Raw genomic sequence first — 17,045 nt, 5'->3', positions numbered from 1 at the left:
CACACATACATACACACATACAGACATTATCTCAATTCGTCGAACTGAATTGATTGGTATATGTGACCACCGAGGGTGTATATGGTCCCTCCATCCTGGGTCCAATATTATGGAATGTCATGTAAGGCAAGGCTTGGAGGTTGAAGTTAACTTCAATAGGAAGCAATCAGTGAAGTACTAGATTGAAAGTAGTGAGCTGGATTTTTGTATGGTGAGATGATCAATTCTCCATTTCTGCAATGAAATGGCGCAAACAGCGTGGGTTATATGATTTATTGACTAATTTGATGCTGTTTGAGCAAAAGTTTGGGTAACTGTGTTGTTGAAGTTGTAAGAAATAAATAATACAACAATGCAGTTACCCAAACTTTTGCTCAAACAGCATAAAATTAGTCAATAAATCATATAACCCACGCTGTTTGCGCCATTTCATTGCAGAAATGAAGAATTGATCATCTCACCATACAAAAATCCAGCTCACTACTTTCAATCTAGTACTTCACTGCTTGCTTCCTATTGCAATCGCTCACGTTTGCGGTTTGGAATTAAAAAATAACCCGGGACCTTTAAGGGGGTATCAAACCGTTAAACATATATCAGGGACGTTTCTGATTTCGATTGCGACTCGATTCCGAGTGGTTTAGGGAGCGCTTTAGCGGATTGCAGTGGGTATAGGATTTGATATTGAAGTAGTTTTTAGGTGAGAGTTTCACACCTTTAAGCATCCTCAAAACCTGCCGAAAGACACATAAACACTCCCTGTGACGACTTAAAACATCTCTGGAGCCAAACCTCAAAATAATTAAAAGCAAGAAGCTCAAAATAGTTGTATGAATTTCATTCGTTATTGCATGCGATTAAAATGTTGTAAATAAATCAACATTTCTGTTGCTGAAGAAATTGATGGTCATAAACTATTATAACAAAGTACAATGACTAAACTTGTAAGTATAGCTACCCGTCAAATTATGTTTATCTCTGTTTTCAATAAATTTCCTTTTCGTTGTCCTGGATTGATAGTTCAGAAGTAATCACCTGAAAGATTACTTAATCAAAGTGTGCCCAATCGAACAAATCATAGCAAATTATATAGTTTTTGTTTTATCTCTTTTGCGTTTTACTTCCCCCGGAGCCGGGCAACATCTAATCGCACTCGATCTCATCCACTTTTACAGGTATCATTACGTAACGATAATGAAGCAATTTCGTGTTTTTTTTCATCTGCCACACCAACAATTGATCGCAGTTTCAGTCGATTACCGCTTCGCTCTTCCCAAAACGTCCCGCTGGCTGGCTGGCTGGCTGGTTCCATAAGCTTCCGATTAAAACCCTATTTTCCTCTGTTTCCTTCCAGAATCGCGCCGCTGCTGATTGCAGACTCGTGTAATTCCACTTTGTGTGCTGATTGGCGCGAGCCAATCCGCCGGAAAGCCATGTGCTCCGTTAGAACCATCATCGTCGCCGTCGTCGTCTTCGAGTGGCAGCTGCATTAGTAGGTCAAATTCTGATCTAACTGTGTCTCACCGTCTCACCGTGTGATCGGTGGGAATTTGTTTTCCACGTGGGAAACCGCGTCAGACGGACGTGCGCGATGACGTCTTCGAATGATATCGGTGGCGGTGGTGGAGGAGGTGGTGGTCATAATGGGCGACATCATCATCATCACCATCACCGGAGTGGGAGCAACAGTCAGAACAACAATATAGTGGGGAGGAGGATCAGTAATGTTAGTGTGAATAATATGCATCACAATAATAACAACAACAATGGCAGTTCAAACAACATCAACGCCAGCTACAATCACAACAACAACAGCCCTCGGATGGAGAAGGAGAAGGACTGGGATTTTAAGGTAGGTCACGATGGTTCATTTATAAATGTTTACCACAAATTACACTAGTTTACAAAATAAAACAAAAGTCGTGAACGACCAAAATTTTTGAAGAATAATTTAGCGCTGATTTCGAAACCGTGCTTCAAAAAATTTAAAGTAAAACAGTTTTTGAGTTTTAGCTCAATATCAAGTTTTACAACTTTTTAAAATATGGAATTTAATAAAATTCAAATATCTTGCGTTTTGTTCAACCAATTTTAAATCTTTTTCCATAAATTAAAAGCTGAATATAATACCATTCGATTATCTGAATGCAGGTTTTGCGTCAGATTGATGAAATTCAATATATCGGCGAGTTTTGGGGACGATCTCCTTAAATTTTAGCAAAATTTCCAAAATTATATGAAGAAATGTATTTTTTTCAATAAGAATAAAATAATTTAAAAATTCTTTCTCAACGTTTATTTGACATATCATATGTAGGCGAGTTACAGTAAAAAATTCAGCTCAATCGGAGCATTGATTACGGAGAATGAGATGTGTGAACTGAGCGACTTTGCTTAAAAATAGAACAAAAATCGATTTCAAATCATCAACCTTGTATGGAAAGTCGAAAAAATTTCCGCTCTACTGTGATTTTTTTCCTTCGCGTTTTCGAACTCAGGGCATGATTCTACACCAAAAACAATCATCAGCTTACCGAGTTCAAAAATGCTGTAAACTAGTGTTATTTTCATTTCATCTGCCTATCACGTATAGATAATAATCATTGAGTAAGTATTACTTTGTATAGTAACAAATTCAACGTCATGTTGATCGTTTCATGAGAACACTGGGTTTTGTTTTATTCTTCAATCACTTAACCTAATTTACAGCTCTATTGTCCACTAAGGCACTGCGTGAGCGATTCCAATTGGAAGCTGTACATACACTTTGTACAGCGCCTAAATGTATTCTATACTAATAGTACTGCGCCCAGATAACCACATATCGCATAAGAATGTGCAGGTGAAATCGCTTTTCCTTTCATCGGAAATCACAATCGCTAAAAATGTAAAATGTTTCTGCAAAAGTTACAAATTCAATTGCATATAAATCATAATTGCGATTTGTTAACGACAATCTTCGTTGAAAATGTAAAAAGCTATAAAAAACGTGATTTGAACTCATTATAAGTGTTATGAAATGACACATCATATATAAGGTCAAAGAGTATCAATCGAAATCGCAATGACTTAGTGAAAATTGTCGACCAAACGTCGTATCGTGGCGATCAGCACTATTGGAATAAGCACAAAGCAAGTGCCACTGCTTATGAAGTGCACTTTGTCCGAAATTCTTCCTTCTTTCATGAATGCACTATTGTTCTACAAACTAGAAGACTAATTGCTTAATTTTCAACACATTCTGGTAGGAGATATTTACACACATAACAGATGCACATTACACACCCCTGCCATCCGGAACTTGCCGGGCACCATCGCACCATCATGAGTGTATTTTCATTGCAATGGACGTACTTACATTTTGTAATCTTCGCTGAAACACTGAAGTTCACCAACTATCTTCTTCATTTATTTTACTAATTGTCTCGCTCGGTTTCTTCATTTGCAAAGTACGAAACCGTTCATAGCGCACTGAAATAGTCGCCGCCGCCGCGTTCAATTTACACACCCACTGGCAACCCACATCTCACCCGGCAATGTATGAGCTCAAACTTACCATGCTCGGTCAGCTGCTTCCGGACCTATGCTTAGGCTACATTTTCTCTAGCTGCTGATGTCCTGATCTTCAAGTTGAACCTTCAAGTGTCCAGATTTCTCCTATTTCTGAATGCATCAAGCAGATTCCAGACGTTTGCTTGAAACAACACACTCCTCGGTGAACGCGAGATGTTTTTTTTTCTCACTTTTCCTACCGTATCGAATGGTTTTTAACAAATATAGGTCTGTCGAGAGAATCACTTGGCAAACACCTGTTTTTCACTGGGAAAACACCTGGTTAATTCGCGAGGCCGTAATTGAATTTACTTTTTTTTCCGCGACGACGACGTTACGAACAATGTAAACAAGACTAGCTTTATTTGGTGCAATTCAAAATCGTTTCAAATTGTATGAACTGATAGGTCACGGTATGATGCATCAAATCAGAGAAACATCGTATAGAATCGCATCGACTTAGAGAGAATTGCCACCCAGTCCTCACAGCATAATTTAAGGAAATCATTAATGTGGGCAACAATCTCAGATGCTTGGGTTTATGTTAGACACAATTTACACTCTCTTCAAGAATGGTAAGCTAACACAGTGGTATGGTCTCAGACTGCTGATCTAGAGGTTCTATGTTCGAGACTGGCTGTCTGCCTTTTTTATTTCATTGGTTTGTAGCATCGTAATACTTATCTATGAAAGTCGTTCTTATTGTTTTTTGTCGACAGTTTTTGACGTCGTATTATTAGGCATAGAAAATCGAAAATAGTCGTCGGAAGTATCTATATGGCCTCCACTTTGGTACGTAAATAGCAGTTTCGTGCACTTTATACGATTGAATAAGTTCTTATATGATGACGCATAGCTCAAATTATGTAGCCCAAAATGTTAACTGGGCATCGAACTGGTTGCCGTTGTGCTGCTTTCACTTTCTACCCTATCATGGTAGAATGATGAGCTCGAGGATGTTGATGTGTGGTTGTTGGTTGTTCCTGTTTCCAGTCCGATTGGGGGTCCATTATGGGTTGCCGTTCGCCGATGTTCAAGTATCCGGGTTCATTTGAGCCATGGGCTCAGAAGAGAGTCAGTGTCAGCTGCTCTCAGGGAAAGAGCAACTGACGAGAGTGCCGGGGCTGGGATCGAACCCATGACCATCTGCTTATGAAGCAAACGTGTGACCAACTGCGCCACGGGCCCCGCTTTTCATATCGGTATTAACAATATTTTTTCAAGAGTTTAAAAAGATTTATTTTCGACTTGCAGTAATTCTTTTACAAACCCGTTTAACAAGACCTTATTCTGCTTCTTGTTAGGTTTATGTACAAATCAGCACATGTATCTGTATAATGTGGTTTTTTTAGTCGAATAAGCGCTGTGCCCTTTCTTATATCTTTCTCTTTCTCGTGTTTGTTTACGAGAGCGAGTGGGAAAAAAGAAAAAGCTGCGCACGCCAGAGTTCATCATACTTCGACTCAGGGTACAGGATGAACTGCAACAGCAGCTGAACAGTAGCTGAATTAATGTGTTGTTCAGTTGCTAACCATAATGTTCAGTGCTAATTCACCACTACTGAATAGGAGTCGAAGTGTGATCATTATTAAACCACGGGATGTTTATGTTTTGCTTTGAGTGCTTCAATTTACCATCTGTATAGTAAGGCGCTGATAGGAAGGTATGCGGATGGCAATCGACGGGTCTCAAGTTCGAATCTTGATTTAGGTAAATTTATGTGTAGTTAGTATTTCATAATAGTTGTACAACATAAACTCTCGTTTGAAAAAAAAATATTAATTTTTCAATATTTATTGCTAAAGCCAAATAACAGAGTATAGCATATATTTGTTAAACGCTTTGAACAACAAACAGTTCAGTTGGTTCACAACACGATGTTTTATATTTTCTCCAAATTTGTGTGAGCAAAACCCGAACAAAGGGTGTACCTGAAAATAATTCAATTGTTATTCAATATCATGCTGACCCAACAAACATTTTTGTTGTACAAGAGTGGAACAAGCCCCTCTTAAGCAAACTTAAGCTAGTTCTGTTTCTTGGGGAAATTTTTGTCTTGATAATGAAAAACGGTCTGTTCAGTTGAACGTATTACTGTGGAATGATTTATTTAACGGCTATAAACAATTATTGGTTATGAAATTCAAATAACTCAACGTACATATGTACAGATGGGTAAATTATTGGTTAAATTGGGAAAAAATCCACAGCTCAGGTGAGATTTGAACTCACGACCCTTATTCGCTAGACAAGTGCTTTACCAACTAAGCTACCGAGCCAATTAATGACCCGGCAACTTAGTTGTCATAAGGTTCAATTCTAATCTCATCGATCTATATCATCTTCCCCTAAACCGCAAATGTAACCATCTCTGTTGTACATATGTACGAAGAGCGAAAGCGATTTGTTTATTGTTTGAAACTGTTTGCCTATCGTACAGGCAACGCTTCCTCAACCACTTGTAGAGGAAGAACAATGCTACCTGGAAGGCGATCAAACGCGTCGTTCGCATTCTATTTGATACGACGGGTAACTACGTAGAGGTAGATGCTCGAAAGCGACTCACTTGAAGTGCAAATTTTCGGTAATACCAATCCGTGTGGTCAAATTATGAAATTCAAATAACTCAACGTACATATGTACAGATGGGTAAATTATTGGTTAAATTGGGAAAAAATCCACAGCTCAGGTGGTTGCTAAGGCTAAGGTGAGTCTCGGACTACTATACATATTCAATACTCCTTCCTAGTCCGTGATTCCTACAAATTGTCGTAGTTTAGCTTGTCTCTGAATGGTCATCGCTTTCGTAAATCCGTCCGCAGCTTGATTCGTCGTGGGGATGTACTCCAGATTCACGTTGTTCTGTTCAAGGCACTCATGAACAAAATGGTAACGAATGCTCACGTGCTTCGTCCTAGGGTTGTATGATCCATTCCTCGCGATGTTGATTGCGGACTGATTATCGCAGTAGATGGGCATCGCTACAACTTAAAAAAAAAATCCGCCTCGCACGACTAAAGAGCTACTGTTGGCTGCTTCTTGACGCTCCAGGATATCGCCGCCCCTTACATGGTAAACAGGTAGCCAGACGTGGATCTTCGATCATCAGGGTCTCCTCCCCAATCGGCATCGGTGTATCCTTCCAATCCTCCATTTTCGTCCTTCGTGTACACCAGCTTTTTCTTGGATGTCCCTCTCACATATCGGATGATACGCTTGACTGCATCCCAGTGCTGTGTACCAGGATTGGCAGAAAATTGGCTTATGGCATTTACTGCATACGCAATGTCTGGACATGTAGTTTGCGCCACAAAAGACAAACAGCCGACTGCTTCCTTGAATGGTACTTTTCGCATCGCAATGGAGATTCTCTTCAGCTGTTTTGGGAGCCATTGATTTTTCGAGCTTGACCGGGGTTGCTACCGGTCTAGCGTCCGTCATCCCAAAGCGCTGAATTATCTTCTCGATATAGGCTTCTTGATCCAACGAAAGTCGTACTTCTGTCCGATCTCTGGCGATCCGGATTCCCAGGCAGTGCGTGGCTTCTCCAAGATGTTTCATATCGAACTTCTCCATCAGGTATTGCTTCAGTTTCGTCTTCAAAGCGCGATTGTTTGTAAAAATTAGTAGGCCGTTCACATAAATTGTCACAAACAGAATCTTGCCTACATCGATGATCCAATACAAACAGGTATCTACCAACGATCGTTGCAGTCCAAATCTTCGTAACATGGCGTCCAGTTTTTCGTTCCATACGCGACTTGACTGTTTGAGGCCGTACAGCGCTCTACGGAGCCTGCACACCTTTCCATTCACCTGATCGAATCCTTCCGGTTGAACCATGTACAGTTCATAATCGCCAAGTTTGCTCTGCAAGAAGGCAATTACCACGTCCATCTGGTCCACATCGAGGTCAAACTTCACCGCCAACGCCATGAGGTAACGAATCGTCGCGTATCGTACCACTGGCTCTTCGTAATCAACGCCGGGTTTCTGCGAGCAGCCTTTGACCACCAGTCTTGCCTTGTACCGCTGTATGCTGCCATCCGAACCTCGCTTGATCGTGAATACCCACTTGTTACGAATTGCCTTTCGTTCTTCGGGAAGATCGGTTAACGTCCATGTTCGATTCTTGCCCAACGAAGCGATTTCTTCCTTCATCGCTTGAATCCACAGGCCCCGATCAGGTCGCCGCATGACCTCGTCATAGGTTTGGGGGTTGTCCTCCATAGCACCATCACCACCGACAATCGATGGAAGAGTTTGCTGGGAGGAAAGAACTTCGCCAGAAAAGGAACCGTAACTAATGTAATCACTAGGGACAATGGAAATTCGCGGTAAAATTTCTCAAATTTCGCGGGCCAACATTGATAATTTCGCGGCGATTTCGCGGCACCATATCTTTGACCGTATCGTTGAAGAAAACACCAATTTCGCATGCGAAATGAATCATTCACTTGGCTATTGAGAGGAGTTATCATAAATTTACGGAAAAAGTAACAAACTTGATGAAAATTCAGAAAGCAGTAGATGTAAAATACGTTAAACTTTTATTTTGCCAGATTCGAAATCGTAAATGACTTTACACTGCTAAAAGTTATCAGCTAATTTATGTTTCAAAATTTAAAATTGGCGGAATTTTGAGGTTATTTTCTGAAGTTTCTCAGCTTTCGCGTCATTTCGCGGGATTTCTTAAATTTCGCGACCATTGCCCAATTTCGCGGATTTCGCGGCTTCCGCGAAATCGCGAATTTCCATTGTCCCTAGTAATCACTATACTTGCCTGGACAAGTGCGCTCCCGACCGCTGCACCTCAACCCTTGTTGACTTACTTCAACTGGTATTCTTAGTTGCGGTGGGAGCGCGTCGCTGCAAGAATCTTCGAAATCAACACTGGACGTCTCTAATCTGTTGTTTCTGGCTCCTTCTTCATCGTCGGAGTTGGTTACGATCTCGTCAGGACAGTCTCTTGGCATTACAATTTCTTCTGTGAACAGCTCCATGAATTCGACTTCAGCAGTTTCCTGAACGCACGCGGCTGTGCTATCGCCAACACCTTCGTTGATCACAATCACGTCTCTGCTTATCAGGAAACACTTCCGGTCCAGATCATACACACGGTAGCCCTTGGTATATTCACAGTATCTTACAAATATACCTCTGACGGCCTTCTAATCGAACTTCCTACGCTTGACCTTCGGGACATGGACCATCACATTCGATCCGAAAATCCTCAAATGCTTCAAGTTTGGCTTTCTTCCCGTCCACATTTCATCTGGGGTTTTTCCTCCAATGGACCTGGTTGGAGAACGGTTCACCAGGTACGCTGCCGTCGACACCGCTTCTTCGCGTTTTTCTTCAAATGCGCTTCATTCAATAGACATCGAGCTTTCTCCACCAGGGTGCGATTCATCCTTTCCGCGGTACCATTTTGCTCTGGTGTATACGGACATGTCTTCTGATGATGGATTCCATCTTTCCCCAAAGCCTTGCGGAATTCTTCATTGACGTATTCTAACCCATTGTCGGTTCGAAGAATCTTGATTTTCTTACCGGTTTGACGCTCCGCCTTCGCTTGAAAAGATTTGAACGCTTCAAACACCTGGTTTTTCGTCCACAGGAAATACACGACGATACACTTGCTCGCTTCATCCACGAATGTAGCAAAATAACGGCTGCCACCCAATGACGGCTACTCTATCGGTCCGCACAGGTCGAAGCGTACCAGCTCCAGTACTTCCGATGCCCTGGTTTCACTTGACTGAAATGGTAGACGGGCTTGATTGCCTTCCAAACACGTCACGCAATCCGGCAACCGCTCGTTTGGGAGCTCGACACCTTCGGAAGACATCAACAGTTGCTTCAAACTCGCCTCGTTCAGGTGACCCAACCGGCGATGCCACAGCTCGATTCCGTTGGCCAGAAACGTCCTTTCCGGCTGGACCAGACGATATAGTCCACCTTCCTCAACTCCAGAAACTACCAGTTAGCCATCCTCGTCTGCAACTACGCACTTATCTGCCGAGAAAACAACGGTGTGGCCTCGTTTGCACATGGTACTCACCGATAACAGGTTCGTTGCTGATCTTCAACACGTCGTGGACATTATTCAAGCCATCTTCACACCGCAGGCCAACGGTACCTCTTGCCACAGCTTTCATGCTACCGTTGTTGGCTGTTCCTACATTGTGCTCCAGAATCTTCTCATCGGTGAATCCTTGATTTGCTCGCGTCATGTAGCACGTTGCTCCCGAGTTGAAATACCACGCGTCGTTTTTAACATCTCCTATCGCGAAGATGCTGCACAACCCTCTCGATTTCGACTTGACGCGCTCTGGGCATTAGGCAGCGAAATGCCCTTGCTTCCCGCAGTTGAAACCAGGCTTGATAATCCTCCTCGAAATCAAAAGAGTTTTGCAACATGCTCTAGAGCGGTGTTTTGCTTTTGCCTCGTCGCGAGGGAGCGAACGAACCCCAAACAGAGAGGCAATAAAAACTGAGCGAGGAAGAGGGGAACGAAAAAAGAACCGATGATTATTTCGCGATTTTCGCCTCGAGAGTCTTTCTTTGTATGGGAGTGGAACTCGCGAGAGCTTTTTGAGTGTGAGTAGAAGTGAGAAACACAACAAGCAATTATGAGTGTTAGACGAACTCCTCGCTGCGCGGCAAGCTCGAGCTCGGTGCTGTTGAGGATTTGCGTTGTGATTTCTGAGTTTTATTTTCACTCCTCATAAAATCGCCAAAATCGCTTCCTCATTTTCTCGCGAGGGAGCTTCTGTCAAGCCTGGTTGAAACACGCCTTCTCTGCCTTCGACCTCTTCTCTGGCCTTTTTGGCCTTACCCAGATACGCGCTTCGCTCCGTGGTTCGCTCCGCCCCACGAGTGTAAAGAGCCCCGTCATCGCTACATGTCTTCGCACCTCTCTCCATCTTGACATCTTGTAGGATCTTCGCTTTGACCGCATCCGACGTAAGTTTCGCTCCAGAAGCCTCCAACCCCATGATCATGGGCTCGTAATATTCCGGAAGTTCCATCAGTAACAGCGCCACCAGCTAGGAGTCATCCACCTGCAATCCAATCGTCGATAGTTTGTGGCTGGTTCAACGCTTGAACAGTTCACGAGCCGGATCGAAGTAAGTTTGCGCAGGAGTCCAGTCTTCCGGGTCAAGCCAGAGTCTTGAAAAACCTCGGCCAGCTTCTTCCAAGCTTCAGCTGCATCGGCCGCATCCTGAACTAGGCTATAGTTATAGCTTTCCAAGCTGAGGCAAATTGTCGCCAGCGCTCGCATCTTGAGATCAGCTGCAACGACTTCTCCTTCAGCTGGTTCCACGGCACTCCAGCTGCCTTCACGGATCAGAGTCATCCGCATCGCGAAGGCCCAGGTCGAATAATTTTCACGCCCCTTCAATTTCTCGATGGCCGGCATGGCAATGGATCCCGTCGTAACTCGAACGCTTCCTGCTTCAGATCGACTTCCAATTCTGCCGCCATCTTGAATTTCGGAACGTCCTCCATTCAAATTCATCTTGACTCTTCTACTTCTTTCCGATTACGAATTGTTACGGACTGGGCCCATAACCTTTTGTCTTGATAATGATCATAACAAAATATGATTGTCCAACAAAAGATGTTATGGAGAAGCAATGTCTTGATAAGATAATAATAACAAATTAAGATATAAAAACAGGTTATATTACTTCGCAGTTATTAATTTGCTATTCTCCTCTGCTCGGGTCAGGTAGGTAGTAGGGGTCATGAAACCCGCGCCATGTAGCCAGAATATTAGAAAATCTGGAAAGATATTGTGAACAGGACATCATAAAAGTGTCGAATAACGGGTTCAAAAGGATGGTGTGAATGAAAAGTTAGGTTGCCTTCGGTTCTTTCACCATGCAAATTTCATTATGGTATGATAATCATCAGAAAGTCATGTTTTAAAGCACATTTGGTTGTAATAATAACTCCAGAAAACAAGCAAGCACAGCTTTCCTTGAGTTATCGTAATCACTCACCTCGTGTAGGCGAGCTTCATCGATGAGGTTGTACCATCGACAACGAATGGGTGTTAAACCTCCCGGTGAGCGCTTCCTATTAACAATAACAATAATAATTAAAGGTGTTCCCTCCCGTGTCAGCCCAGTAGTTCTCCGCCCATGGGCGTTGAGTTCGATTTATGTGAGTACGAGGTACCTCTCCACCTATGTAGCGCGGACCGCAACACTATTCTCGGTAGTTCGGCGGGCCTAGACCGAAGCCGAGACCGACTAATTATAGTCATTTCGGTGGATTGGGGGCTGTGTTTTGTTTTTTCGCGCCTGTTAATGTTTGGATTCGATACGCGAATAAATCATGCCGACATGCCGGCCAGTACAAGCGATGGATGACGACGAACGACGGACGGTTGCAGTGGGTCTTCCTGAGGTGGGGCATCGGTAGAGCACAAGTAACTACGACCCGCGCTTTTGGAGGTATAATCGCTGCCTACTGACTGCCAGTAGATGTTCGGGGAAGAAAGAAGGCCTCTGAGCAGTAATTAGCGTCGATTATGCAAACGATTGTGTTGTACAACTGAGATTGGGATTGAGCTTGAAATCGGAATCGGATTAGGATGAGGTAAGGAAAGTGGGTGATGGAGAATAATGCGCTCCAACTTTTCAATCGAAATAGGATGAATCATTCATAACAGCAAAATCAATTCAACCATCCCTTTGCCAAAAAATCTTGCCAATGAGCTTTGGAACGTTATTTTTTTATATTGAGAGCATAAGACTGATAAGATAATATTAGATTGTTGGTAAGTGACAGCGATATTTCTCAATTCTTCGATTAAAAGTTTGTTATGATTTCTAGAGCAAACATCTGAATGACGTGACAACTGTTACTCTCCTCAAACCTGAAAAATATCCAAGTTTCAAGAAAAAACTAAACCCATCATGACTCGAGAATTTTTTGAAAGAATTGTGGGGAATTTTTTGGAATCCCTATAGAAATTACTGAAAAAAAAGTCTTGGAAGAATTTCTAGAAAAAATATCTAAAGGAATCCAAGAAAAAATCTGGAGAAATCAAACGAGGGTTTTTGGAAGATATTCATGGAGGATTACCTTGGAAACTCCTGGGGAAATTCCTAGAAGAACCTCTTGAGTTTTGTAGAGAAATTCTTGGATAAATGGTTGGCGTTCGGTCAGAGTGGACTACGCGGTTTTTTGGGTAGGTAAAGATATTCGTAGAAATTCGAAAACTCTGAACTTTTCGTCATTATTTTAAAGCAGATGTTTCGCTTCATAAAGGAACTATAGTATTTCGGACAAAAATGTACTACATTTGACATCCGAAGTTCTTGCAGGGCATTTTCCCGAAATCGTTGAAAAACAGATGGTCCGGTCTGACTTAACGCCGACTAAATAAGAGATTTATCCAAGAATTTCTCAAAAAACTCAAGAGCTTCTTTTATGAATTCCTGAAGGAATACAAGGCTAAATAAATGGATCCTTGAAAAATCTTCTAAAAAAGTCTAAAGAAATACATGTAGAAATTCCTCGGAAATATTCCTGGAGAAAATTTCTAAATGAATTTCTGAAAGAATCTGAGATGAAATTCCTAAAGGAAAGTTTGGTATAACTCATAGAAGAATACCCGGACGAAATAACGAGGGAATCTTTGTATGAATTTCTGCTGAGTTTCCTGCTCAAAGCACTGAAATAAATCATGCAAGAATCTCTGAAGGAATCCTTGCAGAAATTTCTGAAGACATTCCTTCGGGAATTCAAATGGAATCCCTGGAGAAATTCCTGAACCATTTCCTGGAGGAGTTGGTGATGGCATTCCTGAAGAGTGATCTAGAATATCACTGGAGGAGCTTCCTTTGAAAAATCTCTCAATACAATTCCAAAGCAATTTCTGAAGGAATTCCTGGAGGATTTTCTAAATGAATCGCCAGAAAAATTTCTGACGTAATCTGTTGAAGATTTTTTTCAGAAATCCTTGGAGAAATTTATGAAAAAGGAATCTCTGAAAGAAATTTTGGAAGATTATTTTAAGAATTCAAAAATGCAGAAATTCCTATGAACCCCTGACGAAATTTCTGAAGCAACCCGTGGAACTTTTTATGAGTGCACTTTCTGAAGAAATTCTAAAGAATCCATGCAGCAATCTTGAGAAAAAAAATGGAAAGAAATCCATAAAGTAATTTCTTTGGGAAATGATTAGGGTTTTGTTAATGAATGTTCGAATGAGTTCTACAAAATGAATGCCTTGAAGGAATTTCTGGAAGAATATCTCGAGAAGATTTTTAGGAGAATCCCTGGTAGAATTTCTGAAGGAATACCAAGAGAAAATTGTTAAGGAAGTTTAACCTTCTTAAAGAATCTCCAAAAGATTTTTTTTATGAAATTACATGATAAATTTCTGGTGGGATTTGTGATAGATTTTTTTAAAGGTGCTGTTCACATATAACGTAAAGCTGTAGAAGGAGGGAGCAGTATGGTCGGTCGTTACAGCCCATAACGAGAAATTTCTAGAGGAATTTCTAATGCAAACCTCTAGAGGAATTTCTAATGCAAACTCTGAAGAAATGTTTAAAGGTATTTCCAAAGAAATTTCAAGAGGAATTTCTGAAGCATCCCATTGATGTCAAAAAAATACTTCGCGAATATTCTGCAGAAACGTCTGAAGGAATTTCCGAAAAAATCTCTGGAAAAAATCGGAATAAATCCCTAAAAGATTTGTTGAATGAATCACTGGAAAAAAATCTGCAGGGATTTTTTTATTTAGATCCCTGGACAAGTTTTAAGGTATCCATAGAAGATATTGTAAAGGAATACTTTGAGAATTTTTGTAGAAATCTTTATAGAGGAGTTTCTGATGAAAACTCCATAGAAATTCTAAAAAAAAACCAAATATACTAGGAGAAATTTTTGAAGCAATCACTTATACTTTTTCAAGTAATTCATCGAGAAATCACTGAAGAAACCCCTAAAGAATTTTCGAAAGGATCGCTTGAAAAATTTAAGAAAATAAAGAAAAAAATCCAAAAGAATTTCTGAAAGATTCGTTGAGGAATTTCTGTGGCGATCACTGGAAAAGTAAAAATTCGTAAAAGTCTTTCTGAAAGAATTTACAACCTGGAGAAATTATGGGAAGAATTTTAATGGAATCTTTCGAGAAAATGGTGAAAAAAACTAATTAGTTCACCTAGCGGTGATGGCGCCTTTCTCGTGTCTCCGAAAACCCATTTCAACAAAACTCCAGTGACATGTTGATATTACACTTTCATACCTTTAACAAAACTCCATTTCAAGGACCCCAAGGTACAAATTATTGTAACTTTTTATCGTTACAAAATTGTTCAATAGACCAATCTTATGCTAAATATATTGAATCGAAATTAGCCCAGTAGATGGAGTGTGTATTCAATTGACGGATTGAAAGCAATATTTAGCTTGAATATCTCGATATTCTGAATGTAAAGAATGTTTGTGTTTACGACAAAAGGATGTTTCTTAAACTTCCCGAACTAATTTGTTCATCACTAGATAGGCCTCGACTAACCTAACATCTTTGCTGAAAACATCACCCTTTTGAAAAGCAAGGATCAAGAGATACGCGAGAATATATGTTGGGTTCAATGGACCCCAGGGTCCCAAAACGAACCTATATTTAAGGTATCCTTGTGAGGGTTAAGAAAAAGCTGCTATCTTAACTTTTGAGCAGCCATTTTGGATTTAAGTGTGCTATCTTGGATATTCTGGTCACCCTTTTTGAACTCCAGACTTCTTCCACACACCAGATATATCCATATTGCATTATTTTAGGGCTTAAAACTCTATTAAACAACAACCATCTTGAATTTGGAGCCGCCATCTTGGATTTTAGGCCGCCATCTTGGATATTCCGGTCGCCATTTTCGGACTTCGGACCAGACATCTTCTACATATCAAATATATCCATATTTTATGGTTTTAGAACCTAAATCTCCATTAAGGACAAGGTATTTGGAGTACATAGCTCAAATTTTCAAGAGCACCGTTTTTCAAAACCGTTGAACGGATATGGTTGAAAATGCATCATGCATATTTTTCAGTGTTTGTCAGCAGCATGATGCATTTTCATCCAAATCCGTTCATCGGTTCTAAAAAACGGTGCTCTTGAAAATTTGAGCTATGTACTCCAAATACATTGTCCTTAAACAGCCGCCATATCGAATTTTGGGACACCATTTTGGATATTATGGTCGTCATTTCTGATCTCCGGACATCTTCCTCATACCAAATATACCCCATATTGCATGGTTTCAGGGCCTAAACACCATTAAACAGCCGCCATCTTGAATTTAGAGCCGCCATCTTGGATTTTAGGCCAACATCTTTAATATTCTGTTCATCGTTTTTGGACTCCATACCAAATACCATACCAAATATAGCCATATTACATGGTCTTAGAGACTAAAGCACCAACAAACAGCCGCCATCTTCAATTTGGAGCCGCCATCTTGAATATTAGGCTGCCATCTCGAATTTTGGGCCGACATCATGGAGTTTCTGGTCTCCGGTGTTGATTTCCGCACCAAATTCGTCAACCATGCTATAGGTTACAAAAATCGCCGCAGTTTGATGTGTCGCATGATGTGACTTGGTGCAGTTTTATATACGGCCGGTTCTACCGTTGCTGGTCCGGATCACTGAAATGGCCATAACTCCAGAAAGCTTTGACCGATCCAGATCATTTTCCATAGCAAACAATGTGGAAAAATTCCGATTAGGTTCAAGCTGTATTCCGCAAAATCTGCCAATGAGAAGTGCCATAAAAGTGAGTAAACTTTCTTTTGCGCACAGACATACATACATACACACATACAGACATCAGTTCAAATCGTCGAACTGAGTTGATTGATATACGTGACTTGACCCTCCGAGTCTTCTATCGAAAATTCCGTTTTTGAGTGAAACATTTCTTGGATAAGTTTTAGGAGTGATTCATGGATGAATTTCTGACGCACAACCCATGCAAATTCTTCTGAAAGACTCTTTGGAGAAATTTCAGGAAGTATTTCTAGTGGAGATTTGGAAGGAATCTCTAGAATAGTTTCTAAAGCAATCTCTGAAGAAAATTTTCAAATGAATCCTAGGGAAGTGTTTTGAAACAAGTCATAAATCGAGCGGATTTGTGATTTCGTCTGCTGTGTTGGAAAAAAGGTGCTAAGAACGGTCATGTTGTTCCGTAAACATATGCGCTTTCAGAAGTGTAAGTAAATGTAAAAGTGCAGTTAACGCTTCCAAGTTTCTTTGGATCATCATTGATTTGATTGTTCATATTTGAAAATTTTCCATAACTTCGATAAACACGTTTCATGATAGAAAACCCAAAATCAGGAGCCAATAAAACTGTTCGGCATGCCAAACGTGACTCTATTTCAAATTGGTGTTCCCGATCATTGCCCATAAATATCCGATTATGCTCTGTCGGTCTGTAAATATCTAGACATGGCAAACATACA

The 17,045-nt window shown here is 40.9% G+C and overlaps 1 protein-coding gene across 1 annotated transcript in view; it reads left to right on the top strand.

Moving 5' to 3' along the window:
* LOC109432998 (uncharacterized) overlaps positions 1-17,045 on the top strand; it is a 268,730-nt gene that overhangs the window by 208,240 nt on the left and 43,445 nt on the right. Inside the window, exon 2 of the mRNA XM_029858457.2 lies at positions 1,355-1,852. Within this exon, the coding sequence (XP_029714317.1) occupies positions 1,592-1,852 (261 nt within the window). The 5' untranslated portion in view covers positions 1,355-1,591. The remainder of the gene's footprint in view (positions 1-1,354; positions 1,853-17,045) is intronic.

This window comes from Aedes albopictus, chromosome 1, assembly GCF_035046485.1.
Source record: "Aedes albopictus strain Foshan chromosome 1, AalbF5, whole genome shotgun sequence".
Taxonomy (NCBI): Eukaryota; Metazoa; Arthropoda; class Insecta; order Diptera; family Culicidae; genus Aedes; species Aedes albopictus.
Note: the sequence above shows the minus strand (reverse complement) of the source record. Positions and strands in the feature narration are given on the sequence as shown.